This window comes from Oncorhynchus nerka, linkage group LG19, assembly GCF_034236695.1.
Source record: "Oncorhynchus nerka isolate Pitt River linkage group LG19, Oner_Uvic_2.0, whole genome shotgun sequence".
NCBI lineage: Eukaryota > Metazoa > Chordata > Actinopteri > Salmoniformes > Salmonidae > Oncorhynchus > Oncorhynchus nerka.
The window spans coordinates 36325219-36347436 of record NC_088414.1 but is presented as its reverse complement, the minus strand read 5'-3'; the positions used below and the strand labels follow the sequence as shown (position 1 = coordinate 36347436).

At 42.7% G+C, this 22218-nt stretch overlaps 1 protein-coding gene across 3 annotated transcripts in view; it reads left to right on the top strand.

Annotated features, from left to right (window-relative positions):
- Positions 1 to 22218, top strand: part of LOC115101485 (bifunctional heparan sulfate N-deacetylase/N-sulfotransferase 1-like) — a 143693-nt gene that overhangs the window by 106089 nt on the left and 15386 nt on the right. For all 3 annotated transcript variants that reach the window (XM_029620999.2, XM_029620997.2, XM_029621001.2), the window contains exons 7-11: positions 3141 to 3326; positions 6078 to 6206; positions 6384 to 6566; positions 13048 to 13144; positions 18704 to 18827. In XM_029620999.2, the coding sequence (XP_029476859.1) occupies positions 3141 to 3326; positions 6078 to 6206; positions 6384 to 6566; positions 13048 to 13144; positions 18704 to 18827 (719 nt within the window). The remainder of the gene's footprint in view (positions 1 to 3140; positions 3327 to 6077; positions 6207 to 6383; positions 6567 to 13047; positions 13145 to 18703; positions 18828 to 22218) is intronic.

The following is a 22218-nucleotide window of genomic DNA, read 5'->3' as shown; positions in this document are numbered from 1 at the left end:
TTACCTGTATTAATGGCACCTGTTTGAACTTGTTATCAGTATAAAAGACACCTGTCCACAACCTCAAACAAATCCCAGTACCACACGGGGGGACCTAGTGAATGACCTGCATAGAGCTGGGACCAATGTAACAAAGCCTACCATCAGTAACACACTACGCCGCCAGGGACTCAAATCCTGCAGTGCCAGACGTGTCCCCCTGCTTAAGCCCGTACATGTCCAAGCCCGTCTGAAGTTTGCTAGAGAGCATTTGGATGATCCAGTAGAAGATTGGGAGAATGTCATATGGTCAGATGAAACCAAAATATAACTTTTTGGTAAAAACTCAACTCGTCGTGTTTGGAGGACAAAGAATGCTCAGTTGCATCCAAAGAACACCATACCTACTGTGAAGCATGGGGCTGTTTTTCTGCAAAGGGACCAGGACGACTGATCGGTGTAAAGGAAAGAATGAACGGGGCCATGTATCGTGAGATTTTGAGTGAAAACCTCCTATCAGCAAGGGCATTGAAGATGAAACGTGGCTGGGTCTTTCAGCATGACAATGATCCCAAAAAAAAACGCCCGGGCAACGAAGGAGTGGCTTCGTAAGAAGCATTTCAAGGTCCTGGAGTGGCCTAGCCAGTCTCCAGATCTCAACCCCATAGAAAATCTTTGGAGGGAGTTGAAAGTCCGTGTTGCCCAGCAACAACCTCAAAACATCACTGCTCTAGAGGAGATCTGCATGGAGGAATGGGCCAAATTTCTTTACAAAATTTGGCATTTTTTTTAACCTTTATTTAACTAGGCAAGTCAGTTAAGAACAAATTCTTATTTTCAATTACGGCCTAGGAACAGTGGGTTAACTGCCTGTTCAGGGGCAGAACGACAGATTCGTACCTTGTCAGCTCGGGGGTTGGAACTTGCAACCTTCCAGTTACTAGTCCAACGCTCTAACCACTAGGCTACCCTGCCGCCCCAAAATACCAGCAACAGTGTGTGAAAACCTTGTGAAGACTTACAGAAAACGTTTGACCTCCATTTGCCAACAAAGGGTATATAACAAAGTATTGAGATAAACTTTTGTTATTGACCAAATATTTTCCACCATAATTTGCAAATAAATTCATAAAAAATACTACAATGTGAATTTCTGGACTTTTTTTCTAATTTTGTCTGTCATAGTTGAAGTGTACCTATGATGAAAATTACAGGCCTCTCATCTTTTTAAGTGGGAGAACTTGCACAATTGGTGGCTGACTAAATACTTTTTTGCCCCACTGTATGTAAACTTCTGACCCACTGGGAATGTGATGAAAGAAATAAAAGCTGAAATAAATCATTATCTCTACTATTATTCTGACCAGTTCACATTCTTAAAATAAAGTGGTGATCCTAACTGCCTAAAATAAATAATATTTACTAGGATTAAATGTCAGGAACTGTGAAACCTGAGTTTAAATGTATTTGGCTAAGGTGTATGTAAACTTCCAACTTCAACTGTGTATGTATGTATGTGTGTGTGTAATATATATATATATATATATATACTGCTCAAAAAAATAAAGGGAACACTAAAATAACACATCCTAGATCTGAATGAATGAAATATTCTTATTAAATACTTTTTTCTTTACATAGTTGAATGTGCTGACAACAAAATCAAATTTATCAACCCATGGAGTTCTGGATTTGGAGTGACACTCAAAATTAAAGTGGAAAACCACACTACAGGCTGATCCAACTTTGATGTAATGTCCTTAAAACAAGTCAAAATGAGGTTCAGTAGTGTGTGTGGCCTCCACGTGCCTGTATGAACTCCCTACAAAACCTGAGCATGCTCCTGATGAGGTGGCGGATGTTATCCTGAGGGATCTCCTCCCAGACCTGGACTAAAGCATCCGCCAACTCCTGGACAGTCTGTGGTGCAACGTGGCGTTGGTGGATGGAGCGAGACATGATGTCCCAGATGTGCTCAATTGGATTCAGGTCTGGGGAACGGGCGGGCCAGTCCATAGCATCAATGCCTTCCTCTTGCAGGAACTGCTGACACACTCCAGCCACATGAGGTCTAGCATTGTCTTGCATTAGGAGGAACCCAGGGCCAACCGCACCAGCATATGGTCTCACAAGGGGTCTGAGGATCTCATCTCGGTACCTAATGGCAGTCAGGCTACTTCTGGCGAGCACATGGAGGTGTGCGGCCCCCCAAAGAAATGCCACACCATGACTGACCCACCGCCAAACCGGTCATGCTGGAGGATGTTGCAGGCAGCAAAACGTTCTCCACGGCATCTCCAGACTCTGTCACGTCTGTCACGTGCTCAGTGTGAACCTGCTTTCATCTGTGAAGAGCACAGGGCGCCAGTGGCGAATTTGCCAATCTTGGTGTTCTCTTGCAAATGCCAAACGACCTGCACGGTGTTGGGCTGTAAGCACAACCCCCACCTGTGGACGTCGGGCCCTCATACCACCCTCATGGAGTCTGTTTCTGACCGTTTGAGCAGACACATGCACATTTGTGGCCTGCTGGAGATCATTTTGCAGGGCTCTGGCAGTGCTCCTCCTTGCACAAAGGCGGAGGTAGCGGTCCTGCTGCTGGGTTGTTGCCCTCCTACGTCCTCCTCCACGTCTCCTGATGTACTGGCCTGTCTCCTGGTAGCGCCTCCATGCTCTGGACACTACGCTGACAGACACAGCAAACCTTCTTGCCACAGCTCGCATTGATGTCCCATCCTGGATGAGCTGCACTACCTGAGCCACTTGTGTGGGCTGTAGACTCTGTCTCATGCTACCACTAGAGTGAAAGCACCGCCAGCATTCAAAAGTGACCAAAACATCAGCCAGGAAGCATAGGAACTGAGAAGTGGTCTGTGGTTGCCACCTGCAGAACCACTCCTTTATTGGGGGTGTCTTGCTAATTGCCTATAATTTCAACCTTTTGTCTATTCCATTTACACAACAGCATGTGACATTTATCAGTGTTGCTTCCTAAGTGGACAGTTTGATTTCACAGAAGTGTGATTGACTTGGAGTTACATTGTGTTGTTTAAGTGTTCCTTTTATTTTGAGCAGTGTATATTGGAATGTATATTGGAGTGAAGACATGCAATTATCTCATTCCTAACAAGGTGTTGAATCCACTGGTTGTCTCTTCCTAGGAGCATGGCATCCCCACCAACATGGGCTACGCGGTGGCTCCCCACCACTCTGGGGTGTACCCCGTCCACGTCCAGCTGTACGACGCTTGGAAGAAGGTGTGGGGCATCAAGGTGACCAGCACGGAGGAGTACCCCCACCTCAAACCTGCCCGCTTCAGACGAGGCTTCTACCACAGTGGCATCAGTGTAAGGACAATTTTATGTCCATATGCTTGGCCTGGACATAAACAACAGCTTGCCTGGACATAAACAACAGCTTGCCTCTGTAAGAAATGTATGCTTAAATGTCTCAGATTTTAGAGCTTAAAGACATTTGTATTTTATTAATGTACAAACTATGTTGTGATTTTTTTCTCTCCCCATTATCCTGGTAGAATGCTCCTGTTCTAGACCCAGCAGTTTTCTGTTATTTGTCTGGTGGAAGAGTGTGATGTCACGAAGATGTTAATTCCGATCTCGACACGTCCCTGTGAAATATTCACAGAGAACTTGGCAGAGACTCTGAGGTGTCTCTTCTTTTCTTTCTTCCACTCTCTCTTTTCCCCTTCGTCAGCAGTCTGTGACTCCCGTTGGCTGTGACCCGCTCTGTGTTTTATAAAGCAGAGAGAGAAAAGCCTGGGAGCTTCAGTCTGTATCCAGCCTTTCCTTCCTTTCTTTTTCTAAGCATCTCAGTATTGCCTTAGCTGCTGCTTCTACCCCCAGCCCTAGATAGCAGAGATTACAGCCTGATCGATACGCTGTGTAGCTAGTTAATATCATAGCCTGATAAATACACTGTGTAGCTAGTTAACATTACAGCCTGATAGATGTTGAGATTGTGTTGTTGGCAGTGTGGTGCAAGGACAACAACCTCTCCCTCAACGTGATCAAGACAAAGGCGGTGATTGTGGACTACAGGAAAAAGAGGACTGAGCACGCCCCCATCCTCATCGACAGGGCTGTAGTGGAGCAGATTGAGAGCTTCAAGTTCCTTGGTGTCCACATCACCAGCAAACTAACATGGTCCAAGCACACCAAGACAGTCGGGAAGAGGGCACGACAAAACCTATTCCCCCTCAGGAGACTGCAAAGTTTTGGCATGGGTCCTCAGATCCTCAAGGTTTTACAGCTGCACCATCGAGAGCATCCTGACGGGTTGCATCACTGCCTGGTATAGCAACTGCTCTGCAAGGCACTACAGAGGGTAGTGCGTACGGCCCAGTACATCACCAGGACTAAGCTTCCTGCCATCCGGGACCTCTATGCCAGGAGGTGTTGGAGGAAGGCCCAAAAATTGTCAGACTCCAGCCACCCTATTCTGACTGTTCTCTCTGCTACCACACGGCAAGCAGTACCGGAGCGCCAAGTCTAGGTCCAAAAGGCTTTTAAACAGCTTCTACCCCCAAGCCATAAGTCTCCTGAACAGCTAATCAAATGGCTACCCAGACTTTTGCATTGCCCCCCCCCAATGCTGCTGCTACTCTCTGTTATCATCTATGCATAGCCACTTTAATAACTCGACCTGCATGTACATAATTATCTCAATTACCCCGACACCGGTGCCGCCGCACATTGACACATTGGCTCTGTACTGGTACCCCCTGTATATAGCCCCACTATTGTTATTTACTGCTGCTCTTTAATTATTCGTTTTTCTTATCTCTTACTTTTTTTAGGTATTTTCTTAAAACTGCATTGTTGGTTAAGGGCTTTTAAGTAAGCATTTCACTGTAAGGTCTACCTACACCTGTTGCATTTGGTGCATGTGACAAATAAAATTTGATTTGATACACCATGTAGCTAGCTAACATCACAGCCTGATGAATACAATGTGTAGCTAGCTGACATCACAGCCTGATGAATACAATGTGTAGCTAGCTGACATCACAGCCTGATGAATACACTGTGTAGCTAGCTAACATCACAGCCTGATGAATACACTGTGTAGCTAGCTAACATCACAGCCTGATGGATACACTGTGTAGCTAGCTAACATCACAGCCTGATGGATACATAGTGTAGCTAGCTAACATCACAGCCTGATGAATACACTGTGTAGCTAGCTGACATCACAGCCTGATGGATACACTGTGTAGCTATCGCAGTAGCTAGCTAACATCACAGCCTGATGGATACACTGTGTAGCTAGCTAACATCACAGCCTGATGGATACACTGTGTAGCTAGCTAACATCACAGCCTGATGGATACATAGTGTAGCTAGCTAACATCACAGCCTGATGAATACACTGTGTAGCTAGCTGACATCACAGCCTGATGGATACACTGTGTAGCTAGCTAACATCACAGCCTGATGGATACACTGTGTAGCTAGCTGACATCACAGCCTGATGGATACACTGTGTAGCTAGCTAACATCACAGCCTGATGGATACACTGTGTAGCTAGCTGACATCACAGCCTGATGGATACACTGTGTAGCTAGCTGACATCACAGCCTGATGGATACACTGTGTAGCTAGCTGACATCACAGCCTGATGGATACACTGTGTAGCTAGCTAACATCACAGCCTGATGGATACACTGTGTACAGCACCTAGGCTGAACAGCCAGTGTAATGTTTTCCAGGTCGTTCTGCTCCTGTGATTGTGTGCTCGGATGCCAATCGATTGTGTTTTTATTGTGTTTCAACTATGTTAGGACAGAGGCTTTATGTTTGGCTCGAGAAATGGGTTTTGCTGACAGCATTAAGATTTGCGTCACATTTTATTCTCCACAGTGTGATCTCTAGTTTCAGGGGATAATTGAATCACCTGAGCTGTCAGTGAAGTGGAAAAAACGCATCGAAATAGTGTCACCGAGCATTTATGGCCCTGTTTGAATGTTTGTGTATTTGATTTGTTGTTGACTGGAAATCAGCAGGGTGCGGTTATATTAGGACACTCCCCACTGTGCAGATGTGTTGCTATGTAATATTAATTGTGTTGTGTACTGTAGGTGCTGCCGAGGCAGACGTGTGGCCTGTTTACTCACACTATCTTCTACAACGAGTATCCTGGAGGACCCAAGGAGCTGGACAAACTCATCAATGGAGGGGAGCTCTTCCTCACAGTGCTCCTCAACCCGGTGAGACCAGACACACCTCCATAACATCAGGAGAGGAAGGCTCTATGGTTGCTTTAGCCCTTCTTCCCCCCCCCCCTCAAATGTATTTTGTGCAACAGTGGTTGGAAGTGACATTGCTGCCTGCATTGTATTGTGTGTTTCTCTGAATGTTGTTCTGTGTTGATTCCTTCCTCACAGATCAGCATCTTCATGACCCACCTGTCCAACTACGGGAACGACCGTCTGGGTCTGTACACCTTTAGGAACCTGGTGAAGTTCCTCCAGACATGGACTAACCTGCGGCTGCAGACCCTGGCGCCTGTGCAGCTGGCCCAGCGTTACTTGCAGATCTTTCCAGAGGAGAGGGACCCCATCTGGCAGGTGTGTGTGTGAGAGGCCATGTGAGCTGTGGGTCACTGGGTTTGTGGAGCTCGGGGACTATCATAAACCAGGCTGTCATTTTAGAGAAGGCTAGACAGGAGCTAAAGACTTTGCTTTTTCAATCAGACTCCATTGCGTCCTACAGTGCAAGTCCTTTTGACTCTGACCATTTCATCCTACAGTGCAAGTCATTTTGACTCAGTCTCAATTGCTTCTTACAGTGCAAGTCTTATTTGGGTTTAGAGCTACGAGAGGCTGGCTCTTTGAACTGTGGTTTTGTGGGGGGAGCAGACTCAGACACTGTTTCCCAACAACACAGAAAGAAGGCAGTTTCTTTCCCTAAGTTTCTTTCCCTGCCATCTTGGCAGTTCCTCACACTGTCAGTGTGGAGTTGTCACAGTGTAGAAGTTAATGTGGAGTTGTCACAGTGTAGAAGTTAATGTGGAGTTGTCACAGTGTATAAGTTAATGTGGAGTTGTCACAGTGTAGAAGTTAATGTGGAGTTGTCACAGTGTAGAAGTTAATGTGGAGTTGTCACAGTGTAGAAGTTCATGTGGAGTTGTCACAGTGTAGAAGTTAATGTGGAGTTGTCACAGTGTAGAAGTTAACGTGGAGTTGTCACAGTGTAGAAGTTAATGTGGAGTTGTCACAGTGTAGAAGTTAATGTGGAGTTGTCACTGTGTAGAAGTTAATGTGGAGTTGTCACAGTGTAGAAGTTAATGTGGAGTTGTCACAGTGTAGAAGTTAATGTGGAGTTGTCACAGTGTAGAAGTTAATGTGGAGTTGTCACAGTGTAGAAGTTAATGTGTGCCAGCCGGCTCCCTTTGAAGTTTAGAGTAAACTTGTGCCTGCCTGGGTCCAGAGATTTCTTCAACACAGCACTGTGTTAAATGTATTGGGATTAATATGATAGCCTGGTCACCTCCATTACCCATGAGGCAGTGGGGAGGGAAGGAGGTAGATAGATTTAGGGCAGTTGGTATCGTCTTGACGTGCAGATAGACCCTGAGGCACATGACACCGCAGGCCTTGCAGGGCTGCTCTGAGCTATCTTCCACATAGATACACTGAAGGCAAATAACCAATCAGGAAGACCAATGAAAAGGCACCCTTCCTGATACTGATTATGGGTTCTTTCCTTAGTCCCTACAAGAAGGTACTAAGGAGCATAATTGATCAAGGGGTGATTTAGAAACCAAATGTTTGAGTCTGCACCCCCAAACCTCTGTTAGACTAGACTGGTTGGGTTCATTTGAGCTGAATTAAAAGCACCCCTCCCCTTGGCACATTGTTGGTCCCACAGGGTGGATACAGTTGTCTGTAACTGTTGTGCCACATGTTAATACACACACACACACACATAGGTCTCACTGCTTTACCACAGTAACAAGTCCCCTGGCCAAATTAGTGGTAGACTTTAATTGCAAACAGACTGCTGCTATATATGAGACTGGTGTGTGTGTGTGTGAGAATAGTGTTGTACCAGTCAAAAGTTTGGACACACCTACTCAATCAAGGGTTTTACTTTATTTTTACATTGTAGAATAATAGTGAAAACATCAAAACTATGCAATCATGTAGTAACCATAGTAGCCACCCTTTGCCTTGATGACAGCTTTGCACGGTCTTGACATTCTCTCAACCAGCTTCATGAGGTAGTCACCTGGAATGCATTTCAGTTAACAGGTGTGCCTTGTTAATTTGTGGATTTTTTTTCTTCAGTGCATTTGAGCCAATCAGTTGTGTTGTGACTAGGGCTGTGGTGGTCATAAAATTTTGTCAGCCGGTGATTTTCAAGTAAATAACTGTCGGTCTCACGGTAATGAACCGTTAATTAACATAAACACATTTAGCATCTCCTGGCTTCCATGTAATATAGCCTACACTTTCACAATAAATCCATTATTTATTTTAGACAGGTTTAAAGAAGCATGATATGGAGAAAATGTAGTCTATTTCAGAAGAAAAAAATAGCATACTCCTCATGTGGTTATATGCCAAATGGCTGTGGGCTACGCTAGTTCATTTAGCAGACAAGATTTGCTTATCATTCCATGGCATTATTTTATAGTATGAAGAATACAATTGAACAAAGTTTAATAAAAATATAAATATTGTCTCCGAACATTTCAGGGAGTACGCACGTGAGTCTATTCTGTGTTGAGTGATTAACAAAGAAACAGGTACTCCTATATGCTCAATTTAGAGTTATTCATGTAACTTTAGTTATTCTACAAACGTTGGGCTATATGTTTTGATTTTTGCATTGTAAGGCTGCATGATGAGATTCTAATGATTTGAAAAGATTTGCTTGAAGGCATGAGCTCTGCTTTGTTTTTTTTTGCGCAGGCTGTACACATTTCATCAGTCTTTCATTCACAATTTGACAAGCACTTGATAATGCCTCGAATTTCAGAGCAGCATTCCCTTTGTGGCCGTATTGCACCCTAAAAAAATCTGTCTTTTGCGGCGTTGTGCCCTTCTCCCGGAGTATTCCCCGGTAGGCCGTCATTGAAAATAAGAATTTGTTCTAAACCGAATTGCTTAGTTAAATAAAGGTTCAATTAAATTCTCCCTGAGTGTGCTGCGCAATCGGAAGCTCTTTCACTCACATGGCTCTCCGTCACGTGATCTGGTCTTTCTCACAGGCTGCAAATGAAGATGTGCACATCGGGAAAGCAACTGTGCGCCTCATCCAATTCCGAGGTGCATATTGGAAGAGCTGTCCACATTTACTTTGTCAGCCAACAAGATGAGTAGGCCTAACGATCAGCAAAAGCACTAGCCTATGTCACTCTACTATCCCCCATAGTACAAAAGTCAACCTACTCTGATCGAGAAATAAATAGTCCAAACATCGTCTGGGACAGTTGTGGGATGCGATAGGTCCCAAATTAATACGACCACTAGCATCAAAACATGTTTTTTATGTGGCTGATGCAACAGATCGGAACGTTTAGCTTAAAATGTTGATAATTGATTTGGCTATTTCTTCACATTATGAGCGCAGCAATGCACACATGGCAGTAGGCTTTAAGTCGGTTAGGACATCTACTTAGTGCATGACACAAGTCATTTTTCCTACAATTGTTTACAGATAGATTTTTTCACTTATAATTCGCTGCATCACAATTCCAGTGGGTCAGCAGTTTACATACACTAAGTTGACTGTGCCTTTAAACAGCTTGGAAAATTCCAGAAAACGTCATGGCTTTAGATGCTTCTGATAGCCTAATTGACATAATTTGAGTCAATTGGAGGTGTACCTTTGGATGTACTTCAAGGCCTACCTTCAAACTCAGTGCCTCTTTGCTTGACATCATGGGAAAATCAAAAGAAATCAGCCAAGACTTAAGAAAAAAAACTGTAGACCTCCACAAGTCTGGTTCATCCTTGGGATCAATTTCCAAACACCTGAAGGTACCACATCCATCTGTACAAACAATAGTACGCAAGTTCAAACATCATGGGACCACGCAGCCGTCATTCCGCTCAGGAAGGAGACGCATTCCGTCTCCTAGAGATGAACAACAGCGAAGGACCTTGTGAAGATACTTTTTTTTGGGGGGAGAAATGTCATCTGGTCTGATGAAACAAAAATAGAACTGTTTAGCCATAATGACCATTATGTTTGGAGGAAAAAGGGGGAGGCTTGCCAGCTGAAGAACACCATCCCAACCGTGAAGCACGGGGGTGGCAGCATCATGTTGTGGGGGTGCTTTGCTGCAGGAGGGACTGGTGCACTTCACAAAATAGATTTCATCATGATGGAGGGAAATTATGTGGATATATTGAAGCAACATCTCTAGACATCAATCAGGAAGTTAAAGCTTGGTCTCAAATGCGTCTTCCAAATGGACAATGATCCAAGCATACTTCTAAAATTGTGGCAAAGTGGCTTAAGGACAAGGTATTGGAGTGGCCATCACAAAGCCCTGACCTCAATCCTATAGAAAATCTGTGGGCATAACTGAAAAAGTGTGTGCGAGCAAGGAGGCCTAGAAACCTGACTCAGTTACACCAGCTCTGTCAGGAGGAATAGGCCAAAATTCACCCAACTTATTGTGGGAAGCTTGTGGAAGGATACCTGAAACGTTTGACACCAAATTTAAAAAAATAAAGGCAATGCTACCAAATACTAATTGAGTGTATGTACACTTCTGACCCACTGAATGTGAGGAAAGAAATAAAAGCTGAAATAAATCACTCTTAACTATTGTTCTGACATTTCACATTCTTAAAATAAAGTGGTGATTCTAACTGACCTAAGACAGGGAATTTTTGCTCGGATTAAATGTCAGGAATTGTGAAAAACTAAGGTGTGTTAACTTCTGACTTCAACTGTATGCCGGTTAGGCTCTACACCCCTTGTAAAGTGGATTAATGTGCTCATTTTAAGAATTAATTTGTCCATTAGTTGTGATCCAAGCCTTATTAAAAATGTATAGGCCTATGGGCTAGGGTACATGAGGTGTGTGACAATGATTAGAAAAAGTTGCAAAATAAAGGCTTTGTTTCTTATGCTGGGAATCATTCACAAGTGAGGCTAATATTGTCACCCATCAGACTTTTCTTGATTTAATCTTGTCTTTACATATACTAAATAATATATGTGTGACATTTGTTTTGATTTAGAATTTACCATCATGCACCTTAATCGAAACGGGCAGTGGGAAAAAATACATGTCATCTATCTACTTAGATAGCGAATGGAAGACGCTTTTCCCTGTGGCTTATTTTCATGCCTCCAAGGTAGGCTTTACTCCTGATTTAAATATAAGCAATGTGCTTGATATTAGGAAAGGTGAGAAATAAATATAGTAGGCCGAGCCTTTAGAAAGCTGACGCAATCGAGGTATTTTTATTAGCACCCATCACTGTTTTCGCCCGCAATTGCATAGCCTAGAAATATAGACATAGAAATGTTGCGCAACATGAGGTCATGGGCTCTTATGACCTGTTTGATTAGATTTTCGATTACATTTGCATTGATGTCAGAGTGATTAGAGGGATAATAGAGTGCTGAGTACCAGGCAGTTAGCAAGTTTGGTAGGCTACTAATGACCATCAGCAGCATCAGAGCTTGGAGAAGACTAGTTACCGTGACTAAATGGTCATATGGCATTTGACTACTGCTTTCATGACTTGTGATCGCCGGTGTGGCAGTAATACTGTCACCGCAACAGCCCTAGTTGTGACAAGGTAGGGGTGGTTTACAGAAGATAGCCCTATTTGGTAAAAGACAAAGTCCATATTATGGCAAGAACAGCTCAAATATGGAAAGAGAAACGACAGTCCATCATTACTTTAAGACGTGGTCAGTCAATCCGGAACATGTCAAGGACTTTGAAAGTTTCTTTAAGTGCAGTCGCAAAAAACATAAAGTGCTGTGTTGAAACTGTCTCTCATGAGGGCCACCACAGGAAAGGAAGACCCAGAGTTACCTCTGCTGCAGAGGGTAAGTTCATTAGAGTTGCCAGCCTCAGAAATTGCAGCCCAAATAAATGCTTCACATAGTTCAAGTAACAGACACATCTCAACATCAAATGTTCAGAGGAGACTGTGTGAATCAGGCCATCATGGTCAAATTGCTGCAAAGAAACCACGACTAAAGGACACCAATAAGAAGAGAGTTTCTTGGACCAAGGAACACGAGCAATGGACTTTAGACCGGTGGAAATCTATCCTTTGGTCTGATGAGTCCAAATGTGAGATTTTTGGTTCCAACCACTGTGTCTTTGTGAGACAGAGTAGATGAACAGATGATCTCCACATGTGTGGTTCCTATTGTGAAGCATGGAGGAGGAGGTGTGGGCGTGCTTTGCTGGTGACACTGTCTGTGATGTATTTAGAATTCAAGGCACACTTAACCAGTATGGCTACCACAGCATTCTGCAGCAATACGCCATCCCACCTGGTTTGCGCTTGGTGGGAATATAATTTGTTTTTCAACAGGACAATGACCCAACACACCTCCAGGCTTTTGCCAAGAAGGATAGGGATGGAGTGCTGCATCAGATGACCTGGCCTCCACAATCCCCTACCTCAGCCCAATTGAGATGAGTTGGACCACAGAGTGAAGGAAAAGCAGCCAACAAGTGCTTAGCATATGTGGGAACTCCTTAAAGACTGTTAGAAAAGCTGGCTGAGAGAAGGCCAAGAGTGTGCAAAGCAGTTATCAAGGCAAAGGGTGGCTACTTTGAAGAATCTCGCATCTAAATATACATTTTAATTTGTTTAATGATTCCATACGTGTTATTTTATACTTTTGAGGGCTTCACTATTATTCAACAGTGTAGAAAATAGTAAAAATAAACACTTACTCATTGATGGGTTTGTCTAGACTTTTGACTGGTACTGTATATTCTGAACTGGTTGGGCAAGTCATACCTATGGCAGCTCATCCTGAGGCATACATTCCCTCCATGTTTACTGACCGGAACTTCCAGGTGAACTAATTCTGCCCACTCTGTCCCTACAGGACCCCTGTGAGGACAAAAGGCACAAAGACATCTGGTCCAAAGAGAAGACATGCGACCGATTCCCTAAGCTGCTCATAATTGGACCACAGAAGACAGGTGAGCAGTAAACAAATACATTGTACAAAAAAACATTTAATTAACAAGGTTACCTCAGTTCAGTGATGCAACCACACTCATAGCAATGACAAGTTTGAACCTAGAGAGAGAAACATGACCTGAGCTTGTGGGGGGGCCACAAAAATAGTGCATTCAAACTGTATATTGTTTGGGAAAATATGCAGTACAAACCTTTTTGATGAGGCTAATTTGAAGGAGAAATAATTATTGAGAAAGATTATTGATTGTATGTATTTCTTGGTTTCTTTTCATTTTGATAAGAGATGGAAATGTAATGAATTGAAGGTTGTGAAAAAATTGGGTGTCTAGAAATTCTGACGTGAAAATGTAATGAATTGTCACCACGTGAAAAAGTTTGAAGACCACTGTGCTAGTGGGCTGTAGATTCTGTATGTTTACATCCCTATTCCTTTGATAGTGCATGACTTTCCTATATAGGGAATAGAGTCCCGTTTTGGACACAGACTGTGTCCCAGTTAAGGTGTCAGCATGCTTCGGTTTGGCTGGCTTCTAGCCTACTCCCTTATAAGACCTACACTTAAAAAAACGAGAAAAAAGTGGCAATAGTACTGTTTGTCCATCTTGAGAAGCCGTAGCCAGTATAGAATTCTTCAAAATAGTCCGATTTAATCTAAGATAACTCAAGAAATCTGTCATAAATGTTTACGTTTTTGCCGAGGATATCTTACACGCTACCCAAACTGGACTTGTCGCGTGTGCCATCGTTGCAAAATAAATGTACACATACAATGTTATTCAATCATTGCACCCACAGTGCTCGCACACGCCAACGAGCATCTGTGTTTCCAATCGCTAAAATAGAAGTTGCTTCTATTTGTGACGCTGAACGCGATGCCTCTCCCATCTCCCCATTGGCTTTTAGAAGCATATACCCACGTGTCATCTCCTCATTGGTTATACCCACGTGGGAATTGAAATATGAATTGCGGTCGGTTGTGGTAATACACCTAATTATGAAAGTTGGATGCCAATCGCCATATAAAGTCCAAAGAAGAAAAGGTCTAGGAGGAGAGATGACTAGAAACAATTTGATTGACCGTTTTGTGCGTAGATTGTCGGAGTAGAGGACCTTGTGTCATTCAGCAAAAATAACAACTCAACGTTTATATCCCAGGACAAATTAGCTAGCAACAGCCAGCTAGCTAAATAGGACAAATTAAGTAGCAACTACAAGCTAGCTAGCTAAATTGCCATGCATGTTTAATGCTTTTCGACCTGTCCCCAAATTAATATAATTGGTTCATGGTTTGTTTTGATATTTCAACCTGCGTGTCGTGATCGCATTTGATGTGGAGGCTTTGTGCATGGTGTTAGTTGCACTGTTTTATATCTAACGAAGATGTTTGGTGCAGTGTTTCTCAAGTGAAAAATCTTGCATGAAAACGAGTCATCTCTTGTTGAATGACAGCAAACACTTCATTGAAGAATCCCTACTGTTGACCAGTCACAGACGAATGGGTGTAGAGTTCGGCTTCCGACTTGGCTTGCTTCGAGAACAAATGTTGTGTGCACGAACAGCTGACCTCACTAAACACTTGCCGTAATGAAAATGAACAAATACGTCACAAAATGTTGTCATTACTATATGCACAAACCGTTCCGGATGTGACGAATGCGGACGCTTTTAGTCTACTCTACACACCACCAGGGTGTGGCTCACTGTACTAGATCCACTGCACCAGGAGGAGAAGTTATTCTGTCTGGCATGGGGCAGCCTTGAACCTCTGATTATTGACAGCCTGGAGAGAAAGGATGGATAATTGGCAACTGAGCAGCCATTTACAGAGTGTCACATACTTAATTTCCTTTATAGGTTCACCGTAGGCAGGCAGTCAGTCGCTGGCTTTTATTGTAACCTTGACTGCACCCCAGTAAATGGGAATTCCAGATTTACTGCGTAGCCTAATTAAAGTTCTTGAAGATGTCTTAAGGGAGCGATAACCCTCCTTCTGAGAGTGCTGTAAAATGGCCCCGTTAATCTTTTCAATAAAAATGGATTAGGGGGTTGGAGCTGAGAGTAAATTCACACATTTCACTGTTTTAATTACCTAACTGCACCAACATTCACTATAGTCACGTCAGCCATCTTGTCTGTCAACTAGTGAATGACCGATATGGATTTTTTTAGGACCAATACCGATTTTGGATGGATAAGGAGGCCCATGGTCAATATTTTAGGCTGATATTCATCATAAAATGTGAAAAAATGTATTACAAATTTCCCAATTTTAAACAATGGATTTGACTTTTGTTTTCACCAATCTAACTTCATAACATAATGGTGGTAATGTTATTTGAATGGTAAATCTCTTAATAAACTGGGTCAATTAAGATGGCATAGGCCTACTCACTATACAGGTGAATGCCTATTCAATAGGAGTGTGTGCATATATTGAGCTGAGCTTGTTTTGGCTGATCAGTAGAGTCTATGGTGCTACAGATGACAAATCTAATATCCTTCAATTTGGGAATTACACTACATTGACAAAAGTATGTGGACACCCACTCGTCAAACATCTCATTCCAAAATCATGGGCATTAATATGGAGTTGTCCCCTCTCCCCAACTGCTATAACAGCCTCCGCTCTTTTGGGAAGGCTTTCCACTAGATGTTGGAACATTGCTGCGGGGACTTGCTTCCATTCAGCCACGAGCATTGGTGAGGTCAGGCATTGATGTTGGGCGATTATGCCTGGCTCGCAGCCAGTGTTCCAATTCATCCCAAAGGTGTTAGATGGGGTTGACGTCAGGGCTCTGTACAGGCCAGTCAAGCTCTTCCACACCGATATCGACACACCATTTCTGTATGGACCTCGCATTGGGCACGGGGGCATTGTCATGCTGAAACAGGAAAGGGCCTTCCCCAAAATTTTGGCCACAAAGTTGGAAGCACAGAATCGTCTAGAATGTCACTGTATGCTGTAGCGTTAAGATTTCCCTTCACTAGTTTATACTGGATTAAGTGTACATTTTCGTTAAATGCAATTGTGTTGGTAATGTTCCACCATTCCCTCCATCTTGTGCCAATATCACTTATTTTTTTCAAGAGATTATCAGTTGGATAGGCACTCGGCAAGGTCTTGTATATCTTACCTATCATATGAACATCCTTTTCTGACTCAAATAGGATTCCCTCAAGATTTCTCTGATGTCCAAGATTTCAAATTTAAATTTCTTGATCTGAAACTTAAGTTGCATGTCTTTGAAAATATCTATGTTGCTTAATAATTCTGTCATGGAAATAAATGTATTTCCTATTACCAAATCATTTCCGGTTCCTATGCCTTCCACGTGGAAGGCATATTTTATCAGTGAATTCTGAGAAGATATCCAAGGATTGTTCCATAATGTTGTGTTTTTTTAGTGATGATATTGATTCTTGTTGAAAAGGTTTAATGATCTTCCATATTGTTATTGTGTTCTTAACTAATGAAGTTGTTAATGTTCTTAGCTTCATTCTTAGACACGTGAAAAGCACATTCTTAGACACGTGAAAAGCACATTCTTAGACACGTGAAAAGCACACATTTGCATCTAAAATATGTGCCCATTGTTCCTCTTCGGTGCATTTAACGATACATGGATTGTAGAAAACATTATGAACAGCTGCTCTTTCCATGACATAGGCTGACCAGGTGAAACTATGATCACTTTTTAAATCTACTTCAATCAGTGTAGATGAATGGAAGGATACAGGTTAAAGAAGGATTTTAAAGCCTTGAGACAATTGAGACATGGATTGTGTTTCGGTGCCTTTCAACGGGGTATTGTAGTAAGTGCCAGGCGCACTGGTTAGAACTGCAACTTTGCTGGGTTTTTCACGCTCAACAGTTTCCTGTGTGTATCAAGAATGGTCCACCACCCAAAGGACATCCAGCCAATTTGACACAACTGTGGGAAGCATTGGAGTCAACATGGGCCAGCATCCCTGTGGAACGCTTTCAACACCTTGTGGAGTCCATACCCCGACCAATTGAGGCTGTTCTGAGAGCAAAAAGGTGATTCAATATTAGGAAGGTGTTCTTAATATTTTGTACAGTCGCAAGTAAAGGTCCTGGACGGCGAGTTGATACAATTCCAAGTCTGTAAGGTTAAAACCACTTGGCCGAGGAAGATGTAAAACTTTTATTATATCCATCTTATTTGACCACAAAGTCTTATGACCGAGTATCGTTTTTTTAAAGAATGTGTTTGGTGGGGTAATTCGGATTACTGAGAATAAATAACTGTTGGAGCCATTCTGAAAATATTTATTATACCTGGAAGATTTATGGGAAGATTGTTGTATTTAATTAGATCTGCTTTCATATTGTTGATAATGGGATTATGTTATCTTTATTAAACGTATTTGTTGACACCTATTAAGCATCCTAATTTTTTATATTTTTTTTGTGGTCCACTTAAAGGATTGCTGTAGATCATGAGTTATTATTTTGTTTTTCTATGTTCATTTTATATCCTGAGATTTTAGGACATTCTGAAAATATTTTTAGCAAGACCGGCATTCCGTTTCCAATATTGGTCAGGGATATCAGGAGATCATTTGCAAATACATTTAGATATTTGTTTACCAATATTTAGGCATTTTAAAACACTTCCTCCTTTGCCTATTATGACAATTATCTAATCTGACTATCGGCTGTCAATTTACGGATATGACTGTGGCTGGTCAGATCAGCACACCAGTAAATAGCTAACCTTACACCACAAGTCAGATGGCTTGAAGCTGAAAATGGTGCATGTTCAAAATGATGACCAGCTAACGTTAGCTAGCTACGTTGGCTATTAGCTCCTATCTGATATCTAACACAATGTTTATCTTGCCAGCTAGCTAGCATAGTAGCTAATATAGCTAGCTTGCTAACACTACAGATGAAAGGGTTCATTATCATTATATTTGCTAACGGGTCACAAAGCTATCTGCTTAGCTAGCTAGTTTATTGCATGCACGTCTACACAAGTCGTATTATTGGTGAATTACACTGAACTAGTATTTGCAACAGGAGATCAACTTTGGTCACTGTCAATTAATCTGTTTCTCAATACTGCACCTTTCTGTTGGAGAATGAGCTTTCTGCTTGCTGGACAGTGCTCGTGGCTCAGGCGATGAGTGTCGGCTGGCATAGCAGCAGTTTTGTTATGTGGACAGAGTATCCGCAAAATCGTTAGAGAAGGGCCGATAGGTGATGGATTAGAAAAGCCAAAATCGGCTCGATATATCAGCACGGCTGATAAACGGTTGTTTCCTGTCAACATTAGATCCACCACTCCTCTTTAACTGTCACTTCATCTCTAACGTAGTTGAGTGTTCTGGTCTTTATTGCTATTTAAGCTTTGGCACATTTGAGATGGGTAGTAAATAGCTGTTCTAATTACCCGGAAATATGCATGTTTAGCATTTACATCAAGTTCTATATTTAAATTAAATCTATTACATTTACATAACCTAATAGTAGTTATCTACGTTTGATATTAGTATGAGCAATACTAATGAAAACTTGTGTGTTCTCTGCTAAGGCACCACAGCCCTTTATCTGTTCTTGGGGATGCATCCTGATCTGACCAGTAACTACCCCAGCAAGGAGACCTTTGAGGAGATCCAATTCTTCAGTGGCCACAGCTACCACAGAGGCATCGACTGGTATGTTATTCCCCTTGTCTTACCCTAACATATTCATTGCCACCAGTCAGTTGGGCATTAATTCCTCTTCTCCAACACATTTACAACAGTCCTGCTTTTATTTTGGGGGCAGCATGATTGAATGGAGACACATTGCTCCTGTAAACCACTGTGCTTTTCATAGTATATTAAACCAACTGAGTTGCCCAGTTTTTAAACACATTCCAGTTACTATTTTTGGCTTTAGAGGAACGTTTCATCCTTCAAAGGGAGAGGCTTTGGTTCGTCCCCCTCTGAGCTCAATCATTGATTAACAGAAAGCAGACAATTGGATTTATGAATCAAACATTAGTGTGTGGTGGGCTCAGTTGTGGAAAATCTTTAATGTGTGCAAAGTCTGTCTCTCTTACTGGTTTATGCTGGTGCAGTCGTGTTTTATCCATTAAATTGCATAGTTATTGATGAAAAATGAAACTAGTCTTGTGGTGTTTAGGTAGGACTAGGGCTGTTACGGTGACCGTATTATCACCACACCTGTGGTCACGAGTCATGACGGCAGTCAAATTCCACGAAGACCGTTTAGTCACGCTAACTAGTCTTCTCCAAGCTCTGATGCTACTGCTGGTCATTAGTAGCCTACCAAACTTGCTAACTGCCTGGTACTCAGCACTCTATTGTCCCTCTAATCACTCTGGCATCAATGCAAATGTAATTGAAAATCTAATCAAACACTTCACGAGAGCCCATAAGCTCATGTTGTGCAACATTTCTATAGGCTTTGGAATTGTCTGAGAAATCATTGATGGCCTCTTTTAAAAATAGGAGGATACCATCAGCTTTCTGGCCGGAAAGTATTCAGACCCCTTGACTTTTTCCACATTTTTGTTATGTTACAGGCTTATTCTAAAATGTTTTTATTTTTATTTTTTGTCCCTCATCAATCTACACACAATACACCATAATAACAAAGCGATAACAGGTTTTTAGACATGTTTAGCTAATTTATTACAAATAAAAACAGATATCGTATTTACGTAAGTATTCAGACGCTATGAGATTCGAAATTGAGCTCAGGTGCATCCTGTTTCCATTGATCATCCTTGAGCTGTTTCTACAACTTGATTGGAGTCCACCTGCGGTAAATTCAATTGATTGGACATGATTTGGAAAGGTACCCACCTGTCTATATAAGGTCCCACAGTTGACAGGTTGAAGGAATAGTCTGTAGAACTCCGAGATAGGATTGTGTCGAGGCACAGATCTTGGGAAGGTTACTAAAACATTTCTTAATCTTTGAATGTTCCCAAGAACACCGTGGCCTCCATCATTTTTAAATGGAAGAAGTTTGTTGCCTCCGGAGTGGTGCAGCAGTCTAAGGCACTGCATCGCAGAGCTTCAGAGGTCACTAAAGCCCCGGGTTCGATCCCAGGCTGTGTCACAGCCGACCGTGACCAGGAGACCCATGAGGCGGCACTCAAAAGGGGATTTCCTTTTTCCATCGCATTGTAGCGACTCGTGGCTGGCCGGGCGCTTGTAAGCTGACTTCAGTCGCCAGCTGGACAGTGTTTCCTCCGACACATTGGTGCGGCTGGCTTCCGGGTTAAGCGAGTAGTGTCAGAGGACGCGTGGCTCTCGACCTGCAGAAATGGGACAAGACTGTAATTACCAATTGGATATCACACAATTGTGGAGAAAAAAAATATATAAATGTAAGCCGTTTGGAACCACCAAGACTCTTCCTAGAGCTGGCCGCCCGGCCAAACTGAGAAATCAGGGGAGAAGGGCTTTGTTCAGGGAGGTTACCAAGAACACGATGGCTACTCTGACAGAGCTCAATATTTCTTCTGTGGAGATGAGAGAACCTTCCAGAAGGACAACCATCTCTGCAGCATTAGGCCTTTATGGTAGTGGCCAGACAGAAGCCACCACTCAGTAAAAGCCACATGACAGCCCGCTTGGAGTTTGTCAAAAGGCACCTAAAGGACTCTGACCATGAGAAACAAGATTGTCCGGTGAAGCAAGATGGTGGCAGCATCATGCTGTGGGGATGTTTTTCAGCTTCAGGGACTGGAAGACTAGTCAGGATCGAGGGAACGATGAACGGCACAAAGTACAGAAATCCTTGATGACACCTGCTCCGGAGTGCTCAGAACCTCAGACTGGGGAGAAGGTTTACCTTCCAACAGGACAACGACCCTAAGCACACAGCCAAGACCACACAGGAGTGGCTTCGGGACAAGTCTCAATGTCCTTGAGTGGCCCAGCCAGGCCCAGACTTGAAACTGATTTCAACATCTGGAGAGAACTGAAAATAGCTGTGCAGCGACGCTCCCCATCCAACCTGACAGGGGATCTGCAGAGAAGAATGGGAGAAACTCCCCAAATGCAGGTGTGCCAAGCTTGTAGTGTCATACCCAAGAAGACTCGAGGATGTAATCGCTGTCAAAGGTGCTTCAACAAAGTACTGAGTGAAGGGACTGAATACTTATGTAAATGTGGTATTTCAGTTTCTTATTTTTAATAACGTTTAAAAAATGTATAACCTGTTTTTGCTTTGTCATTATGGGGTATTGTGTGTAGATACAATTCTATCAATTTTAGAAGAAGGCTGCAACGTAACAAAATGTTGAAAAATTAAAGGGGTCTGAATACTTTCTGAATGTACTCTATTTCTCAACTTTCCTATATTTACAACAGGAGTACAGCCTACCTGGCTGGCATGTAAATGAACCACGGGGAAAAGCATCCTCCATGCACTATTTGAGTGGATAGATGACATGTATTTCTTCCGCTGTCCCTGTTTCGAGAGCATGATAACAGTCCATTCTAAATCTAAACAAATTTCACACAGAACAGCCACACTCTGGCTACCAGTCAAAAGTTTGGACACACCTATTAATTCAAGGGGTTTTATATTTACTATTTTCTACATTGTAGAATAATAGTGAAGACATCGAAACTATTAAATAACACATAAGGAATCATGTAGTATTTCTTCAAAGTAGCCACCCGTTGCCTTGATGACGGTTTTACACAGTCTGGGCATTCTCTCAACCAGCTTCACCTGGAATGCTTTTATGACAGTCTTGAAGGAGTTCCCACAATGCTGAGCACTTGTTAGCTGCTTTTCCTTCTCGGCGGTCCAACTCATTCCAAACCACCTTAATCTTGAGGTCGGGTGATTGTGGAGGCCAGGTCATCTGATGCAGCACTCCATCACTCTCCTTCTTGGTCAAACAGCCCTTACACAGCCTGGATGTGTGTTGGGTCATTGTCCTGTTGAAAAATAAATGATAGTCTCACTAAGCTCAAACCAGATGGGATGGCGTTTTTTTTGCAGAATACTGTGGTAGCCATGCTGATTAAGTGCGCCTTGAATTCTAAATAAATCACTGAGAGTGTCACCCGCAAA